At 42.9% G+C, this 18048-nt stretch overlaps 2 protein-coding genes across 2 annotated transcripts; both read left to right on the forward strand.

Annotated features, from left to right (window-relative positions):
* Positions 1–789: 789 nt before the first annotated feature.
* On the forward strand, positions 790–9119 carry LOC310783789 (uncharacterized protein; the record flags this gene model as incomplete). Its single annotated transcript, XM_083644693.1, has 3 exons — positions 790–961; positions 3308–4033; positions 7871–9119. 3 exons carry the CDS (start codon positions 790–792, stop codon positions 8788–8790), a joined length of 1818 nt encoding a protein of 605 aa, XP_083500819.1. The 3' UTR covers positions 8791–9119.
* Positions 9120–10182: 1063 nt separating this feature from the next.
* LOC310783450 (uncharacterized protein) lies at positions 10183–17903 on the forward strand. Its single transcript, XM_083644317.1, has 3 exons — positions 10183–10614; positions 12923–13645; positions 16229–17903. Exons 1-3 carry the CDS (start codon positions 10446–10448, stop codon positions 17149–17151), a joined length of 1815 nt encoding a protein of 604 aa, XP_083500443.1. The 5' UTR covers positions 10183–10445; the 3' UTR covers positions 17152–17903.
* The last annotated feature ends 145 nt before the right edge of the window (positions 17904–18048 follow it).

Raw genomic sequence — 18048 nt, forward strand, 5'->3', positions numbered from 1 at the left:
GCTCCAGAATGAACAAACTGGGATGCATTCCAGAACAACAAATATTGTGTTATAGCCTAAATATTTTTGATTATAGCAACATTTCACATTCACAAAAGTAGATTTTCTAACCTTTATTCATTTTTTTTTAATAAATGAAATGCAACAACAACCTATTCAGCACTCTACAAACCCCAAAGCCTTAAAAACGAATGTGTAAATTGTAGCCTACTAAAATTGTCTAACTGCTGCACCTCTTTATTAATTGTATCCTTTGTTCTTTTTCTTATTCTCTTTTCTTTCATTGTATATTTTATTTACCCATTTAACCCCTGGAATATATAATGTCTATGCATAATTGATGTTGTTACTCAGTTTATAAATATACATGATAAACAAACAAACAAACAAACAAACATGAATCTGCTAGCGGAAGCAGTACCGTCTAGCTCAGTTTCCCCACAGGAACAGTAACAGACAGGAACTCGAGTTTTTAGTTCCCAGCTGACGTGTTGGTGTCTAATGTGCGGCGTTGTACTCTGTGATATAAGGGTGTCTTATGGCGTTGTTGTAGTTATGATAGATTCCCGTGAGTTTAACTTTAATAAAGCTTCTCTTTTAAATAGGGTAACATGATATATAGAGTCCGGCGGAAGTAGCTCCGCAGAGAACATAGGTAAACAAACGATGCTACTAGCTAGCTAGGCAACCGCATAAAACAACACAGAAGAAGAAGCTAACTAGCTGGTCGGGTCATCTGCGTTTCTCGTTCTCGAAGTCGTTAAGTATCTCTCGTCTACTTGAGTGGAAATGTCTACAGTCCAGAGTTTGAGGACGTTCGTCAACGAGCGACTAACTGCGGCTGCTGAGGAAATATTAGGAGTGTTTGTAAAAACTGTACTAGAGTACGAGGACGAGATCGACCGTCAGCGCAGGCTGCTGGATGTCGTTTTGAGGCCTGAGATAAAGCTACACAGAACAGGTTGGTGAAATCACAATGTTCTTAGTGAAACAAAGAGAACATCTGTCACCTATTTGTATTATTAAAGGCTACATTTTAAAATCACTGTTGTGCTGTATATTAATCTGACAAGCCACAATGACTTAGCCACCTTGTGGCTTTAATTAACTTTTTGCAGCATGTAACCTCATCTTCCTCAAATTGTCCCCTGAATATGGGACAATATGAGGAAGACTGAGACGCATGCATCTACCCTTAGCACATTTAAAAGCATTCCCTTGAATTGGGCTTTTCCAAGAAAACAGGTTGGACACATGTGTTAATCGTTCTAGGTGATAACTGGGCTATAATATGAAGCAGGGTTCCCACAGGTCCTTGAAATCCATGAAAGTTTCTGAATTTGAGGGAGGGGCGAAATGCAAGGCCAGCCTGGCAAGTTTGTGAAAATAGACATAGGTCATTTATATTTGATGGAAATGGCCCTTTAAAGTCCTTAAAAAGTCCTTGATTTTGACGTTTAACAAGGTGTGGGAGTGGAACCCTGATGAAGGCTAACATAACATTCCACAAGCATTTTTGAAGGAAAAATCCAACCAGAAAATGAAATCCATCAGTAGATCCAAAAACACAGATGCTTTGTTTGTTGAATCCAATATGATGATGGTCAGAAAATATCGATGATTCTAACTTTAATAGTCAGCTATCATTTTAGGCTCATATTTTTTTCAAAAGGCTTCATTCACATCTAATTTTGGAGAACAACTCTTTATCTTTGCATTCAAATCTCACCACCCTGTTGAGCTGGCGACCTCATTAGCAGCCGGCATGCGTATGTGAGCCCCCTCAAGGGATAACCAAACAACGTTGGCCCGGAATTGCTCGCAACTGTAATGACGGCGAGTGGTGCTGCTACTTCTGCTCTACAGTCTACTACACCAGACAAGAAGTTTAACAAAGAGGGAACAGACACACAGAGAACAGTGCTGCAAGGACGAAGAAGAGGCACGGTAGGCTAGAAAGGAGCGCTGCGTATGTAAAATCTGAAGCAACCAAATAGCAGCCTCAACTCACATGCTTGCCAAAAGTTGAAGGAATCACATACACACTCATTTGGCCAGCGACCTGCAATGAATGCTGACAGGTGCTGACAGGCTACCAGGCAGGCGCATTGTATGAGTATTTTATTTTACTAGGCATCCCGCTGCTCTGCCTCGTTTGCCCTATTGGCACATGTGGGTGTGTGCATGTGTGTGCCTTGCTCACTAAATGTTATTGCATCAGTGATGTCACAATGCCACCTTGTGTGTGTGTGTGTGTGTGTGTGTGTGTGTGTGTGTGTGTGTGCCCCATGATATCACTGATGACATCAGTGTGTGTGTGTGTGTGTGTGTGTGCCCCCCTATGACATCACTGATCAGTCTTGTCACAATGCCTCCTTGTGTGTGTGTGTGTGTGTGTGTGTGTGTGACATCACTGTGTGTCTGTGCCCCATGATATCACTGATGACATCAGTGTGTGTGTGTGTGTGTGCCCCCCTATGACATCACTGATCAGTCTTCCATCACTGATCAGTCTTGTTGTCACAATGCTTGTGTGTGTGTGTGTGTGTGTGTGTGTGTGTGTGTGTGCGCGCGCGTGCCCCTTATGATATGACATCACTTTTGACATCATCACGGTCAATGATTGATGACATCATATCATTAGCTAATTAGCCTAATTAAAAAATCCGGCTCCGTCAGGTCACCCGCACGTTTGCCCTTTACACACCCTGAAGGTTTCAGCCCGATCGCACGTGAAACGGCATAGCTGTGGCCGAACACAGAACTTGAAACAAACAAAGTCCACATACTCAATTTTATATATAGATAGATAATTATTTAGCATTATCTAATTAATTCAGGCTAGGTTTAACGTGTTTAAGGAGACCTTCTTCTCTACTTGGAGGGAGGGGCGCTTCCTCAGCCACTGCATCTGAGTACATGCAAAGCTTTCTTGTGCGGAATATCTAATTGGATACCATCAATAAGACGGAGAAAAAAGAAAAAAAACTGCTGCTAGTCACTCTGTTCTGCTCTGTTCCTCGGTTTAATGTGTTTGAGAGGTCATCATTACGGCTGGTAAATATAAACCCAACCTGTTAAACCTGGTCCAACAGCTTAAATGTTACTGAACAATTACAAGTTATATTCTCACTGACAAATCAACCCATTTTCTCCTCTGACACTGACCTATGTTTTCAAAAATGTAATGCAAATATCAAAATAGAGAGACAAGAAATAGGGTTTTGATTACATTTCTGATCGCAGGAGCCACAATAGCTTGTATTTGTTCGATCAAGTGTTCTTTCCTTTCTCCTCCCCCCTTCAGACCCCCCACAGCCATCTGTCTTTAAGGAGGAGGTTCTCCTGGACCAGCAGCACTGTAACCAGCAGAGGAACTTCAGTCTGGGTCAAGAGGACCCAGAGCCTCCACAGATTAAAGAGGAACAGGAGGAACTCTACACCAGTCAGGAGGAAGAGCAACCTTTACTGCAAGAGGAGGCTGATATCTTTAGGTTGACTCCTGCTTGTCATGGAAGTGACCACAGTGAACATCCGTCTCTGCATTCAGATCTTTACCAAACTCAGAGTGTAGCAGAGAAAGAGCCTCTAGTCAACATCTCATCTGAATCTGACGGAGAGGGCTCTGCAGTATCAGAACCAGACAGTGACTGCCAGCTCGTCTCTCACAGCTGTCATTTAGCTGAGAGCCAAGCTTACAACACATCCAGCTGTGAGAATGCAGGATCATCTAGGAGTACCTTGGCCTACTTAAACATTCACATGAGAGCCCACACTGGTGAAAAGCCATTCAATCATGACTTTTCTGCACAAACGTCCAACCAGAAGTCTGACTTGGAAGAACACACGAGAACTCACACCGGGGAAAAGCCATTCACATGCAGAGTTTGCGGAGAAGGATTCATCTCTCAATTGAACCACGACCAGCATGTTAGCATCGCCCACACAGGCGAGAAGCCGCATGCTTGCCACACCTGTGGGAAGAGATTCAGCCGTGATGGGCATTTGAAAATCCACATGAGAGTTCACACAGGTGAGAAACCGTACCGGTGTGTCTACTGCGGAAAGGAGTTTGCAGGCAAATCACATCTCACAAAGCATATCCGAGTGCATACAGGGGAGAAACCTTATGGATGTCTTTTGTGTGGGAAAAGATTCGCTGTCAGCAGCAATTTGAATGTGCACATCAGAACCCACACAGGGGAAAAGCCATATACGTGCAGCACTTGTGGGAAAGCTTTTGCTAAAAACAAAGGCTTCAAAGAACATGTTCGGACCCATACAGAGGAAAAAGCATAAAGGTTCAGTTTCTGTGGAGAAGGGTTCAGCAGCAGATCAAACCTGAAGAAGCACACGACTGTCCATACTGGAGTTGAGTAGCAGGGCTCAAAAGTGCCAAAAATACTTGTTATGACAAAAATGCTAACATGAAAAGAGAATCCCATAGAGTAGTGTTTCTCAACTGGTGAGTCGGTACCCAAAAGTGGGTCGCGGGGCCATTTTTGAATAGGTCATGGATGTGTGCATGATAAAAAAAAAGTTATTCTACTCATTGAGGACGCTGACGTCCGTGGCCAACATGACTGCCTGTCCGAGGCTGTAGCGGGCTCATTTTTAAATCCAGAGTGAAGATACTGGTACCATATAAAACTAGAAGACCTAAGGCATCCATTGTCATGCCATGCTAGCTTGTTGCAAAGGGGGCTAAATGACGCTATAAAGTTAGACTAAATTCAGAAAATTCGGTCGTGACTTGATGACTTAAGGAAGAATGTGGGTCGTGAGGCTAGACCAGTTGAGAACCACTGCCATAGAGAACAATGTAACTACCAGGGCAATTCTTGGTGGGCATGGAACCAACGCACAACTGTAGTTTATAAAAGCCTACAATAAAATGTGGATCTTCATCAATGGCTTCATCTGCATCACCCAAGAGTACGCACACTTTCATTTCAACCAAACACTTCACTTCATCTGATTTCAGCAGTTGGTTTCCCTCTCTGGATGAAGTTGTGCTAATCAGTGGAATCAGCTGCTGTAGTGTTGAGCTGGAATGAAATCCTGCATACTGTTGATTCATAATGGCACATGATTGAAAACCACTGAGCTATAGACAGAAGAACAGTTTTAGAGAAAATGATTAAGTGTGATAAATCAGCTTGAAGTGTAAATTAGGTTTTTAAGGTGTTTTCAAAATAAAAGCTCTGCAGAGCGGTTGACAAACAGGGACTTGGGACTTGATTGGGATATTAGACTGGAAATAACCATTTAACACGATTACTGGGTCTACTACTGTTACTTTGTGGCCGTCATCCTTATGAGTTGAAGAAGCTCACAATGTCCACACTGTTGTTCAGTGTGGAAACCAGTGTTAATGTCGACTAAAACTAATACATGACTAAAACTACCCTTTTTCACTGACGAAAAGTAGGTTTTAACTAAATAAAAACTAATTTATGATGACGAAAACTTTGAGGAAATCTATTGAAATTTTCGTCAAACAAATAAAAACTAGACAAAAATGTCTGGGAGGGATGAATTGCGAAGAGATCCAATCAGATGAGAAGAAGAAGTTAAACGGTTAAATCTGTCTATATTGCACATTACTTAAATAAGTCAGTTAGATTTTAGTTTACTAAATCTACTGTAGATTTAGTCGAATAAAATCTTATATTTAGTCATCTAAAACTAGACTAAAGCTAAAACATTTCTGATGACTGAAATATGACTAAAACTAAATGCCATTTTAGTCAAAAGACTATGACTAAAACTAAATCAAATCAAAATTAACACTGGTGGAAACCCTGCAGGACCCACGGCACATGTTAAATTCTATGCACTGAAGCACTGAGACACAGGTAAATTAGGCCTACTTAATTCCACTAACATACCACACGTTAAAGTTAAAGTCAGTTAATGTTTCTAGGCAGCATACACGGTTTACTGTTTGCAAATCCCCGTTGCTACCTGTGGAATGTTAATGTTTTGTTTTTACACCAGGAGAGACACTCGAAATGTTGTGATGCACATCAGGCGCATTAGGTCAATTTAGATCTTACCAGATTATCAGGCCTGATAATCGAATTTGGTGTGACTCCGGCCCGGTGTTGTGTTGTGTGTGTAAGGCTGGTTTCACACCGACGACCCACGCCTTGCCTTGCCTCAACCCACGCCTACGCCGAGCTGGGCGTGAACCTGTTACACGCTTTTGCGATCACACTGCACGCCTTTTGCACGCCGAACCTGGAGCCGAGTCACAAGCGCCTCTCCTCTCTCCCGACTGTATTTTTTCACGTGTTGTCCAGAATTGTCATGGGTAGCCTCTAGGTAAAATAAATCTGATATATTTAATGTTCTATTGATGCTGGATATGTATAACCAGGTCTGACTATAGTCGGACATTTTAGAGAGGTGATCTTGCAAGAATATGTGCTGGCACAACAACATTGTCCATCTTGCTTCTTCGGTCGCTATTCTCTCTCATGAAGATTTGTTTGCCGACACGGAGAAAGCCCCACGTGATAGCCACCCGTCAATCTCTCTCTCGCTCTCTCTCTCTGCTCAATACTGTTGTAGAAACTCCATTTTATTTTGAAATTCAGTTGACTTTGACAGTTCCCACGGATATTGTCGCGTTTTTCTTTCATGGCTTGACAGAAAAGCCTGCCTGCACGCGCCTTGTCGGCGTGAAAATAGAACTCTCGCCTATTCGATAAAATCGGCAAGGCACAGGCAAGGCGTGGGTACACGCAGGGTTCACGCTCAGGCGCCCGGTGTACACAGCCTCGTTGACTAAAACGGACGCCTATTTAAAAGCGTGGGTAAAGGCAAGGCATAGGCAAGGCGTGGGTCGTCGGTGTGAAACCAGCCTAAGGCCTGTGTGTGTTTTTGGCTTTTATTTTGAAGCTCTGTGTGTGTTTTGGGCTTTTATTTTGAAGGTTTGGGGCTTTTACCACATAACAGCCAGAACTAAAACCACATAACTTCCAGACCTAAAACCACATAACAGCCAAACCTAAAACCACATAACAGCTTGGTCTAAAACCACGTAACAGCCAGACCTAAAACCACATAACAGCCTGGTATAAAACCACGTAACAGCCAGACCTAAAACCTGTAACAGCCAGACCTAAAACCACGTAACTGCCTGGCATAAAACCTTGTAACAGCAACGGTGCTAGACCTAAAACCACATAACAACCTGGCCTAAAACCACGTAACAGCCAGAGCTAAAACCTGTAACAGCCAGACCTAAAACCATGTAACAGCCGGCCCTAAAACCATGTAACTGCCTGGCATAAAACCATGTAACAGCCACACTGCCAGACCTAAAACCACGTAACAACCTGGCCTAAAACCACGTAGTATCCAGACCTAAAACCATGTAACAGCCAGACCTAAAACCACGTTAACAGCCTGACCTAAAACCACGTAACACCCATATCTAAAACCATGTAACAGCCAGGCCATAAAACCACGTAACAACCCGGCCCTAGGCCGTGTAGTGTCGTTCGCAAATCGTTACTAACAGACATCGCCCGTCTGCCTAGGCAATCTATTATAGGATATGCTTTATGTACAGTAAGAAACTTTTGAATTTGTGCCTGTCTTACCTAACTGACCTATAGTCCAGTAGGTTGTATTTTTTTACACATTATTTTAATTTCAGTATTTAGTTAGTTATCTAATGTTTTTTTACTCTTATTTATTTTCATTTATTTTTATTTTCCCCCCAGTTCAATTATATTTCAAGTTGAAAGAAATCCAGTGTTAAAAAGATTCCCCCCCCCCAAAGTTAATATAATGCATGATGTTCCCAAAGCCAATGAATAATCGTGTCAAGTAACATTGCACTTCCTCGGCTCCCCAGCAACACACCCACCAAGTGTGAAATCGATCGGACGAACGGACGAACCGGAGGAACTCCGCACCAGTCAGGATGGAGAGCAGCCTTTACTGTGGGAGGAGGCTGATTTATTTAAGTTGACTCCTGCTTGTGATGGAAGTGACCACAGTAAACATCAGTCTCTGCATTCAGATTCTTACCAAACTCAGAGGGTAGCAGATGAGATGAGAGGTTGGCTAGAGCCTCCAGCATCTGAATGTGACAGAGAGGTCTCTGCAGTATCAGAACCAGACAATGACTGCCAGCTCCTCTCTAACAACTGTCATGTAGCTGAGAGCCAAGCTTACAACACATCCAGCTGTGAGAACGCAGGATCAACTAGGAGTACGTTGGCATACTTAAACATGAGAGGCCACACTGGTGAAAAGCCATTCAAACCTGACTTTTCTGCACAAATGTCCAACCAGAAGTCTGACTTGGAAGAACACATGAGAACTCACAACGACACCGGGGAAAAGCCATTCAGATGCAGAGTTCGCGAAGAAGGATTCATCTCTCAATCTAACCACGACCAGCATGTTAGAATCCACACAGGCAACAAGCCACATGCTTGCCACACCTGCGGGAAGAGATTCAGCCGTGGTGACAATTTGAAAACGCACATGAGAGTTCACACAGGTGAGAAACCGTACAGCTGTGTCTACTGCGGGAAGGAGTTTAGTCACGGCCCAGATCTCACAAAGCATATCCGAGTGCACACAGGGGAGAAACCTTATGGATGTCGTTTGTGTGGGAAAAGATTTGCTGTCAGCAGCAGTTTGAATGTGCACGCCAGAACCCACACAGGGGAAAAGCCGTATACGTGCAGCACTTGTGGGAAAGTTTTTGCCACAAACAAAGGCTTCAAAGAACATGTTCGGACCCATACGGAGGAAAAACCATAAAGGTGCAGTTTCTGTGTGGAGAAGGGTTCAGCAGCAGCACAAACCTGAAGAAGCACACGACTGTCCATACTGGAGTTGAGTACCAGGGCTCAAAAAGTGTCAAAATATGTGATGTGAAAAAATGCTAACAAAAATGAACCAAGAGAATCCCATAGGGAACAATGTAACTACCAGGGTGCTCCCCCCCCCCCGCCATAAACAAATCTTGGTGGGCATGAAACCAACGCACAACTGTAGTTTAGCAAGCCTACAATAAGCTTCAGCAATGGCTTCATCTGTATCAACCAAGAGTATGCACACTTTCATTTCAACCAAACACTTCACCACCTTTTGTGGACTTCATATTGTTGGAAAGAATAATCATTGTAATATTTCTGTTCAATATGTGCCGTTTGGGTTTCTGCATTCCAGAACAATAAAGAAAGTCCTGCACACTCTCACCTTCTGTTTTGGGAAACTTTAATATTTGATATATCAGTCATCAGACCTTCATGACCCATCATGCATCCACACATCTCCATCTATATACAGTATACATGTATAGGAGGTGCCCCCATCCAATCAGAACAGAGGACATAGAAGCTGAACTGACTGAGCACACATTGGGGTGATTACAAGGGAAATGAGTAAAGCATTGAAACAATAAGTTAGACAGTGCTCAATACAATACATCAATAGCATCCACATTTATTCACAACAAGTCCAAATATAGCATTATTGAAAATGACAAAAGAGTGAATCAGGACAGACAGAATCAACAGTGTTGTCATAGAAGATAATACCCTAAAAACATGGATAAGGGACAAAGCACTGGAATCAGAAACTTTTTCTTCAAAATATTAGAATAGAATAAATGTAAAAGGCATGGTAGGCCAGGGAAGGCTATTAACTTTTTTCTAAACCTCAGCACCAGAATGAACAAATTGGGTTTCATTTCACAACAAAAACAGAACATTTCACATTCCCAAAAGCAAGTTTTCTGACAACCTTCAATCGTTTTGTATATATAAATGAAATGCAACAACCTATTCAGCTGCAGCACTCGACAAACCCCAAGGCCTTAAAAACTCCTAATATGTGTAAATTGTACTATAATTATCTGAACTGCTGGATCTTATTTCATTTTATATTTTGTTCTTTCCTTATTCACGTTTCTTTCATTGTATATTTTATTTACCACGTTAACCCTTGGGCATATATCATTATGCATAATCGATGTTGATGATTGTTACTCAGTTTATAATTGAATTGATAAATAAACAAACAAATGAATCTGCTAGCGGAAGCAGTACCGTTTAGCTTAGTTCCCTGACAGGAACAGTAACAGACAGGAACTCGAGTTTTTTGTTCCGAGCAGACGTGTTGTCTAATGTGCGGCGTTGTTCTCATCTTTAACCGTGTTTTATGACGTTGTTGTATGATACATCCCCCGTGAGTTTAACTTTAACAAACAAAAAATCTGTTTTAAATAGGGTAACATTATATAGAGTCCGGTGGAAGTAGCTCCACAGAGAACATAGGTAAACAAACGATGCTACTAGCTAGCTAGCTAGCCAACCGCATAAAACAACAAGAAGAAGCTAGCTAGCTGGTCTGGTTGCTGAGTGTCGGGTCATCTGCGTTTCTCGGAGTGTCTCTCGTCTACTGCAGTGGACATGTCTACAGTCCAGAGTTTGAGGACGTTCGTCAACGAGCGACTAACTGCGGCTGCTGAGGAAATATTAGGAGTGTTTGTAAAAACGATAGTAGTGTACGAGGAAGAGATCGACCGACAGCGCAGGCTGCTGGATGTCTTGAGGCCTGAGATAAAGCTGCACAGAACAGGTTGGTGAAATCACAATGTTCTGTCACCTGTCTGTATTATTAAAGGCTGCATTTTAAAAGCAGCCTGATACACTACGTACGTGTGTGTGTGTGTGTGTGCGTGTGTGTGTGTGTGTGTGTGTGTGTGTGTGTGTGTGTGTGTGTGTTTGCTTGCTTGCGTGTGCGGGCGGGCGAGTGAGATTGTTTAGCAGCTGTGCTGGGTCCTGTACCACAAAGCACGATTAGTGGCTTAGCGAGGTAACTTCAGGATTAAACCTGGGTTTTGCCGTGCTTCGATGCTAGTTCACTTCTTACCGAGATGGATCACCATGGCAACGTATGCTGCATGGCTAAGTTCAGAGGAAAGATCAAAAACCCATGAAAGAGACCCATCTTCTGACCAATCAGCCCTGTGGAACCAGCAAGTCACCATTCATAGGATCCCCACATGAAAAATCCATTGCATTCAAATGAAAATCACAAAATGCATGAATGGCTCCTGTTGAATTAATCGAGGACTGAAGCCTTACGCTGGGGACACACCAATACGCGGAACTTGCTCCGCGCAGAAGGCACTTAAAGTCTGCACACAGAGAGCGCAGCTCACTTCTCTTTCTCTGTGCGCTCTGCTCGTCCGCTATATATTTTGCCCCAGATCTATTGTCTTCGTTATCATGGGTATAAGTAAATAACGACATAAATATATAAAGTAATATGTTTGGGATAACTGTTAATGACTACCTTCGGCGTTATAAAATGCAATTGCATCATATTTATGTCTGTTCTCCTCCCGTTTTCCCAGTGCGTGCTGTTGTAGAGAGAAGGCGAGTCCTAGCTCTCTACTTGTTGCTCCGCAGGCAACGAGCCCCTAGATGGGAGCCGCTCCCCCTCTCCAACTGCTCTCTCTCTTTTCACACTTCCAAAGGGGCAATCAACAACGTAAATAAACATTATTTTACTTTGAAATTGGTTTTATTTGACGAATGTCCGGTTTCGGAGTTCCTGTCTGCCCTGATCTGTTCAGCTTGACAGAGTCACTCACGGGCGCAGGGGTCCGCGCACGAAAATAGAAATCCAGGCTATCTTGCGCGCCCTGCGCGTCCGCGGAGCTTCGCGCTGCGCGCAATTCGGTGTGGACTGACAGATCTGTTAACATGGTGTCCTAATGAAAACTGGCTGCGCACAAGGTCGCGCCGTGCAGCTTACGCGCAGGAGACGCTTGCGGTGTGTTTTCGCCGTTACACTTGTTGTAGCTACATAATTAAATTAAGTCTAACACTTTGGAATATGTTTTTATATTTATTCTTTTGTATTTGCTCCCAAGTAGCTACAAAACTCGACAACATTGGCCCGGAAGTGCCCGCAACTGTAATGGCGGCGACCGGTGCTGCTACTTCCGCTCTAGTCTACACCAGACAACAAGTTTAACAAAGAGGGAACAGACACAGACCAGCGCTGCAAGGACGAAGAAGAGGCACGGTATGCTAGAAAGGAGCACTGCGTATGTGTGATGAAATGAGCGATGAGGAGGACGAGGGAAAGACGACAAGGCAGGCACGGCTAACTCCCTCACCCAACTCCCTCTCTTCTGCCGTCCTCTCCTTGCTTCCCTCAGCCGGGCAGTTCTCCCTCCTGCCCACTGAGGAGGCTTCTAGTTAGCATTTAGCTGCTAGCCCAGCCCAGGCAGACACCATCGGGGATTTAACCCCCGCAGTAAATGCACATCTGAACAGATGTCTATGTACCTGCTCTAGAATCCCCAATCTTATAGTCAGCCCATTGAGATATATGGGGGTGTTACCCCACCCACGCGCCAGCCGTAGTAACATTTTGTGTGCGTTCCCACAAAATGTCTCTTGAGAATATCTAATTGGATACCATCAATAAGACGGAGGAAAAAATACTGAAAAAGAAACTCCTCTGCTAGTCACTCTGTTCTGCTCTGTTCCTCCTGTCAGTTTAATCTGTTTTGGAGAAGTCGTCATTATGGCCGGTAAATATAAACCCAACCTGTTAAACCCGATCCAACAGCTTAAATGTTACTGAACATGTTGTATTCTCACTGACAAACCAACCCATTTTCTTCTTCGACACTTCAAAAACTTAATAAAAATGTCAAAATAGAGAGACAAGAAATACAAAAGCTACGGAACAAATCGAAGGAAAAATATATTTGGTATCAAATCAGCAAGAGTTCTATTAGCACGCTGATAAAGCTCATGTCCCCCTACTCAAACAAAGAGGGCTTTGATTCCATTTCTGATCGCAGAAGCCACAACAGCTTGTATTGATCAAGTGTTCTTTCCTTTCTCCTCCTCCCCCCCTTCAGACACCCCACAGCCATCTATCGTTAAGGAGGAGGTTATCCTGGACCAGCAGCACTGTAACCAGCAGAGGAACTTCAGTTTGAGTCAAGAGGACCCAGAGCCTCCACACATTAAAGAGGAACAGGAGGAACTCTACACCAGTCAGGAGGGAGAGCAGCCTTTACTGCAAGAGGAGACTGATCGTTTTAAGTTGACTCCTGCTTGTGATGGAAGTGACCACAGCGAACATCAGTCTCTGCATTCAGATCCTTACCAAACTCAGAGTGTAGCAGAGAAAGAGCCTCTAGCAAACATCTCATCTGGATCTGACAGAGAGGGCTCTGCAGTATCAGAACCAGACAGTGACTGCCAGCTCGTCTCTCACAACTATCATGTAGCTGAGAGCCAAGCTTACAACACATCCAGCTGTGAGAATGCAGGATCATCTAGGAGTTCCATGGCCTACTTAAAGACTCACATGAGAGCCCACACTGGTGAAAAGCCATTCAATCATGACTTTTGTGCACAATCGTCCAACCAGAAGTCTGACTTGGAAGAACACACGAGAACTCACCCCGGGGAAAAGCCTTTCAGATGCAGAGTTTGCGGAGAAGGATTCATCTCTCAATCGAACCACGACCAGCATGTTAGAATCCACACAGGCGACAAGCCGCATGCTTGCCACACCTGTGGGAAGAGATTCAGCCGTGATGGGCATTTGAAACTGCACATGAGAGTTCACACAGGTGAGAAACCGTACAGATGTGTCTACTGTGGGAAGGAGTTTGCAGACAGCTCACATCTCACAAAGCATATCCGAGTGCATACAGGGGAGAAACCTTATGGATGTCGTTTGTGTGGGAAAAGATTCGCTGTCAGCAGCAACTTGAATGTGCACATCAGAACCCACACAGGGGAAAAGCCGTATAAGTGCAGCACTTGTGGGAAAGCTTTTGCTAAGAACAAAGGCTTGAAAGAACACGTTCGGACCCATACAGAGGAAAAACCATAAAGGTTCAGTTTCTTTGGAGAAGGGTTCAGCAGCAGATCAAACCTGAAGAAGCACACGACTGTCCATACTGGAGTTGAGTACCAGCTACCAGGGCTCAAAAAGTGTCAAAAATACTTGTTATGAAAAAAATGATAACTATGAAAAAATGCTAACAAGATGGAACTAAGAGAATCCAATAGAGAACAATGTAGCTACGCAGGTGCTTTCCCACCCAAAACAAATCTTGGTGGGCATGGAACCAACGCACAACAGTAGTTTAGCAAGCATACACTAGAATGTGGAGCTTCATCAATGGCTTCATCTGTATCAGACAAGAGTACGCACACTTTCATTTCAACCAAACACTTCACCATCTGATTTCACCAGTTGGTTTCCCTCTCTGGATGAAGTTGTGCTAATCAGTGGAATCAGCTGCTGTAGTGTTGAGCTGGAATGACAACCTGCATACTGTTGATTCATAACAGCACATGATTGAAAACCACTGAGCTATAGACAGAAGAACAGTTTTAGAGAAAATTATTAAGTGTGATAAATTATCTTGAAGTGTAAATTAGGTTTTTATGGTGTTTTCAAAATAAAAGCTCTGCAGAGCGGTTGACAAACGGGGACTTGGGACTTGGTTGCCATGTTAAGACTGGAAATAACCATTTAACACTATTACTGTTTCTACTACTGTTACTTTGTGGCCCTCATTCTTTTACATATGCAAAAATGATTTGAAGAAGCTCACAATGTAACACTGTTGTTCAGTGTAGAAACCAGTGTTAATTTTGTTGACTAAAACTAAAACTTGACTAAAATGACCCTTTTTTACCTGACGAAAACTAGATTTGAACTAAATAAAAACAAAGTTGTGATGATGAAAACTATGAGGAAATCTATTGACATTTTCGTCAACAAATAAAAGATGAAAATATTTGGGTGGGACGAAATGCGAAGAGATCCAATCGGAAGAGAATAACTTAAACCGTTAAATCTGTGTCTGTATTGCACATTCAAACCTTAAAGGAACACTGATGTCATTTGTGCATGAATGACATCACTTGTCCACAACTTAACTCAAATCAACTCTCACTAACTGTCAAACTAAATGAACGACTGCAAATCTGTTTACAGTTCTCAGATATACTACTGATTTTATAATGATACATTACAAAGCTGGTTGAAAATCAGAGTGTTGCTTTAATAAAATTTCATAATAACAGATTAATAGATCTTTCCAATGAGTTTGGAAATTCTAGAGAAACGTACAAAAAAGGCATTATTATACTTAAATACGCCCATTAGATTTTAGTCGGCTAAATCTTCTGTAGATTTAGTCGACTAAAATCTTATGATATTTAGTCAACCAAAACTAGACTAAAGCTCAAACATTTCAGATGACTGAAATATGACTAAAGCTAATGACTATGACTAAAACTAAATAAAATACAATCAAAATTAACTGTTGGAAACCCTGCAGGACCCCTGGCACGTGTTACATTCTATGCACTGAGACACAGGTAAATTAGGCCTACCTAATTCCACTAATGTTATACCACACGTTAAAGTCACCCACAGTGAATGTTTGTAGGGCAGCATAGCAGACACGATTCACTGCTCGCAAATCCCTGTTGCTACCTGTGCAATGGTAAGCGGAAAACATCCTTGTGTGTCAGCCTCGACTTGCAGCCTTGCCGGCGGCAGCTAGTCCCACTGGAACCGTTCCAGTATAATGGGACTAGCTGCCGCCAGTGGAACAGGGTAGTCCTCAGCAAAATGAGTAAATCATGTGATTTCACGAGGATTTCAATGACTAGAAGTTAGCCCAAGGAGAGAAAGTAGTGCATATACTTGGTAATAGCTTTCACGCTCTCCTGTTGTCTCCCCATCTACATCTATATGGGCAATCTGTCTGTTCTCTGTTTCAGTTTTTGTCCCACTGATGATGTCATAGTGATGTCATAAGAGCAAAGTCATCTTATGACATCACTGATTTCATAGGCACCAATGAAATCGTGACTAACAGACACCGCCCGTCCATACCTAACTCTAACTGACCTATAGAGCTATAATAGTTTCCCAATATGTTGAGTATTTTGCAGTAGTTGTATTTTTCATACATTATTTATTTTAATTACAGTGTTTAGTTAGTTATATAATTTCTTTGCTCATATTTATTTTCGTTTATTTCTCTTTTCCCCAGTTCAATTATATTTCAAGTTGAAAGAAATCCAGTGTTAAAACGATTCCCCCCCCCATGTTCAAATAATGCATGATGTTCCCAAAGTCAATCAGTAATCGTGTCAAGTAACATTGCACTTCCTCGGCTCCCCAGCAACACACCCACCAAGTGTGAAATCGATCGGACGAACGGACGAACCGGAGGAACTCTGCACCAGTCAGGAGGGAGAGCAGCCTTTACTGTGGGAGGAGGCTGATATCTTTAAGTTGACTCCTGCTTGTGATGGAAGTGGCAACAGTGAACAACATCAGTCTCTGCATTCAGATCCTTACCAAACTCAGAGAGTAGTAGATGAGATGAGAGGTTGGCTAGAGCCTCCAGCATCTGAATCTGACAGAGAGGTCTCTGTCGTATCAGAACCAGACAGTGACCACCAACTCCTCTCTAACAACTGTCATGTAGCTGAGAGCCAAGCTTACAACACATCCAGCCGTGACAATGCAGGATCAACTAGGAGTACGTTGGCCTACTTAAACATTCACATGAGAGGCCACACTGGTGAAAAGCCGTTCAAACCTGACTTTTCTGCACAAACGTCCAACCAGAAGTCTGACTTGGAAGAACACACGAGAACTCACACTGGGGAAAAGCCATTCAGATGCAGAGTTTGTGGAGAACGATTCATCTCTCAATTGAACCACGACCAGCATGTTAAAATCCACACAGGCGACAAGCTGCATGCTTGCAACACCTGCGGGAAGAGATTCAGCCGTGGTGACAATTTGAAAACGCACATGAGAGTTCACACAGGTGAGAAACCGTACAGCTGTGTCTACTGCGCGAAGGAATTTAGATATGGCCCAGATCTCACAAAGCATATCCGAGTGCACACAGGGGAGAAACCTTATGGATGTCGTCTGTGTGGGAAAAGATTTGCTGTCAGCAGCAGTTTGAATGTGCACACCAGAACCCACACAGGGGAAAAGCCATATACCTGCAGCACTTGTGGGAAAGCTTTTGCTACAAACAAAGGCTTCAAAGAACATGTTCGGACCCATACAGAGGAAAAAGCATAAAGGTGCAGTTTCTGTGTGGAGAAGGGTTCAGCAGCAGATCAAACCTGAAGAAGCACACGACTGTCCATACTGGAGTTGATTACCAAGGGCTCAAAAAGTGTCAAAATACTGAAAAAATGCTAACAAAAAGGAACCAAGAGAATCCCATAGACCCCCCCCCCCAACAAAAAAAAAACCTTGGTGGGCATGGAACCAACGCACAACTGTAGTTAAGCAAGCATACAGTAAAATGTGGAGCTTCATCTGTATCAGCCAAGAGTACGCACACTTTCATTTCAACCAAACACTTCACCATCTGATTTCACCAGTTGGTTTCCCTCTCTGGATGTGCTGATCAGTGGAATCGGCTGGTGTTGAGCTGGAATGAAAACCTGCTGTGGATACTGTTGATTCTAAATGGCACATGATTGAAAACCACTGAGCTGTCGTAAAAAGCAGGCTGTTAAAACGAAAGTGGGGGGGGGGGGCATGTTTTGCATCCAGCCCTTCAACATGGAATAGAAGGATTCTGAAAGAGGGATCTGCCCTCTTTCAGAAGGACATAGTCGGTGTCCCATATCTAATCCATTACTGCAGAAGATTTGTCCCAAATATCCAGTGGGAAAAAGTTTGGAGTGTCAAGATACTTGATCACAAACAAACCTTGTGATGTCGGTTTCAAACTCCTCCAATGCTATCCAGCAAAACATTATTTGCAATAAATAAGAAATCATTGATTTTAATTGCACTTTCTGTGGATTTTTTTTTTTTTTTTTTTTAGAATTTGCCCAATATAATCATAACATTTCTGTTCAATTTTCAATTCAATACAAAGATGTGCAGTTTGGGTTTCTGCATTTCAGAACAATAAAGAAACTCTGGCACACTGTCTCGCCTTCTGCTTTTAATAATGAATAA

Source organism: Poromitra crassiceps, assembly GCF_964638095.1.
Source record: "Poromitra crassiceps genome assembly, chromosome: 10".
NCBI classification, from domain to species: domain Eukaryota; kingdom Metazoa; phylum Chordata; class Actinopteri; order Beryciformes; family Melamphaidae; genus Poromitra; species Poromitra crassiceps.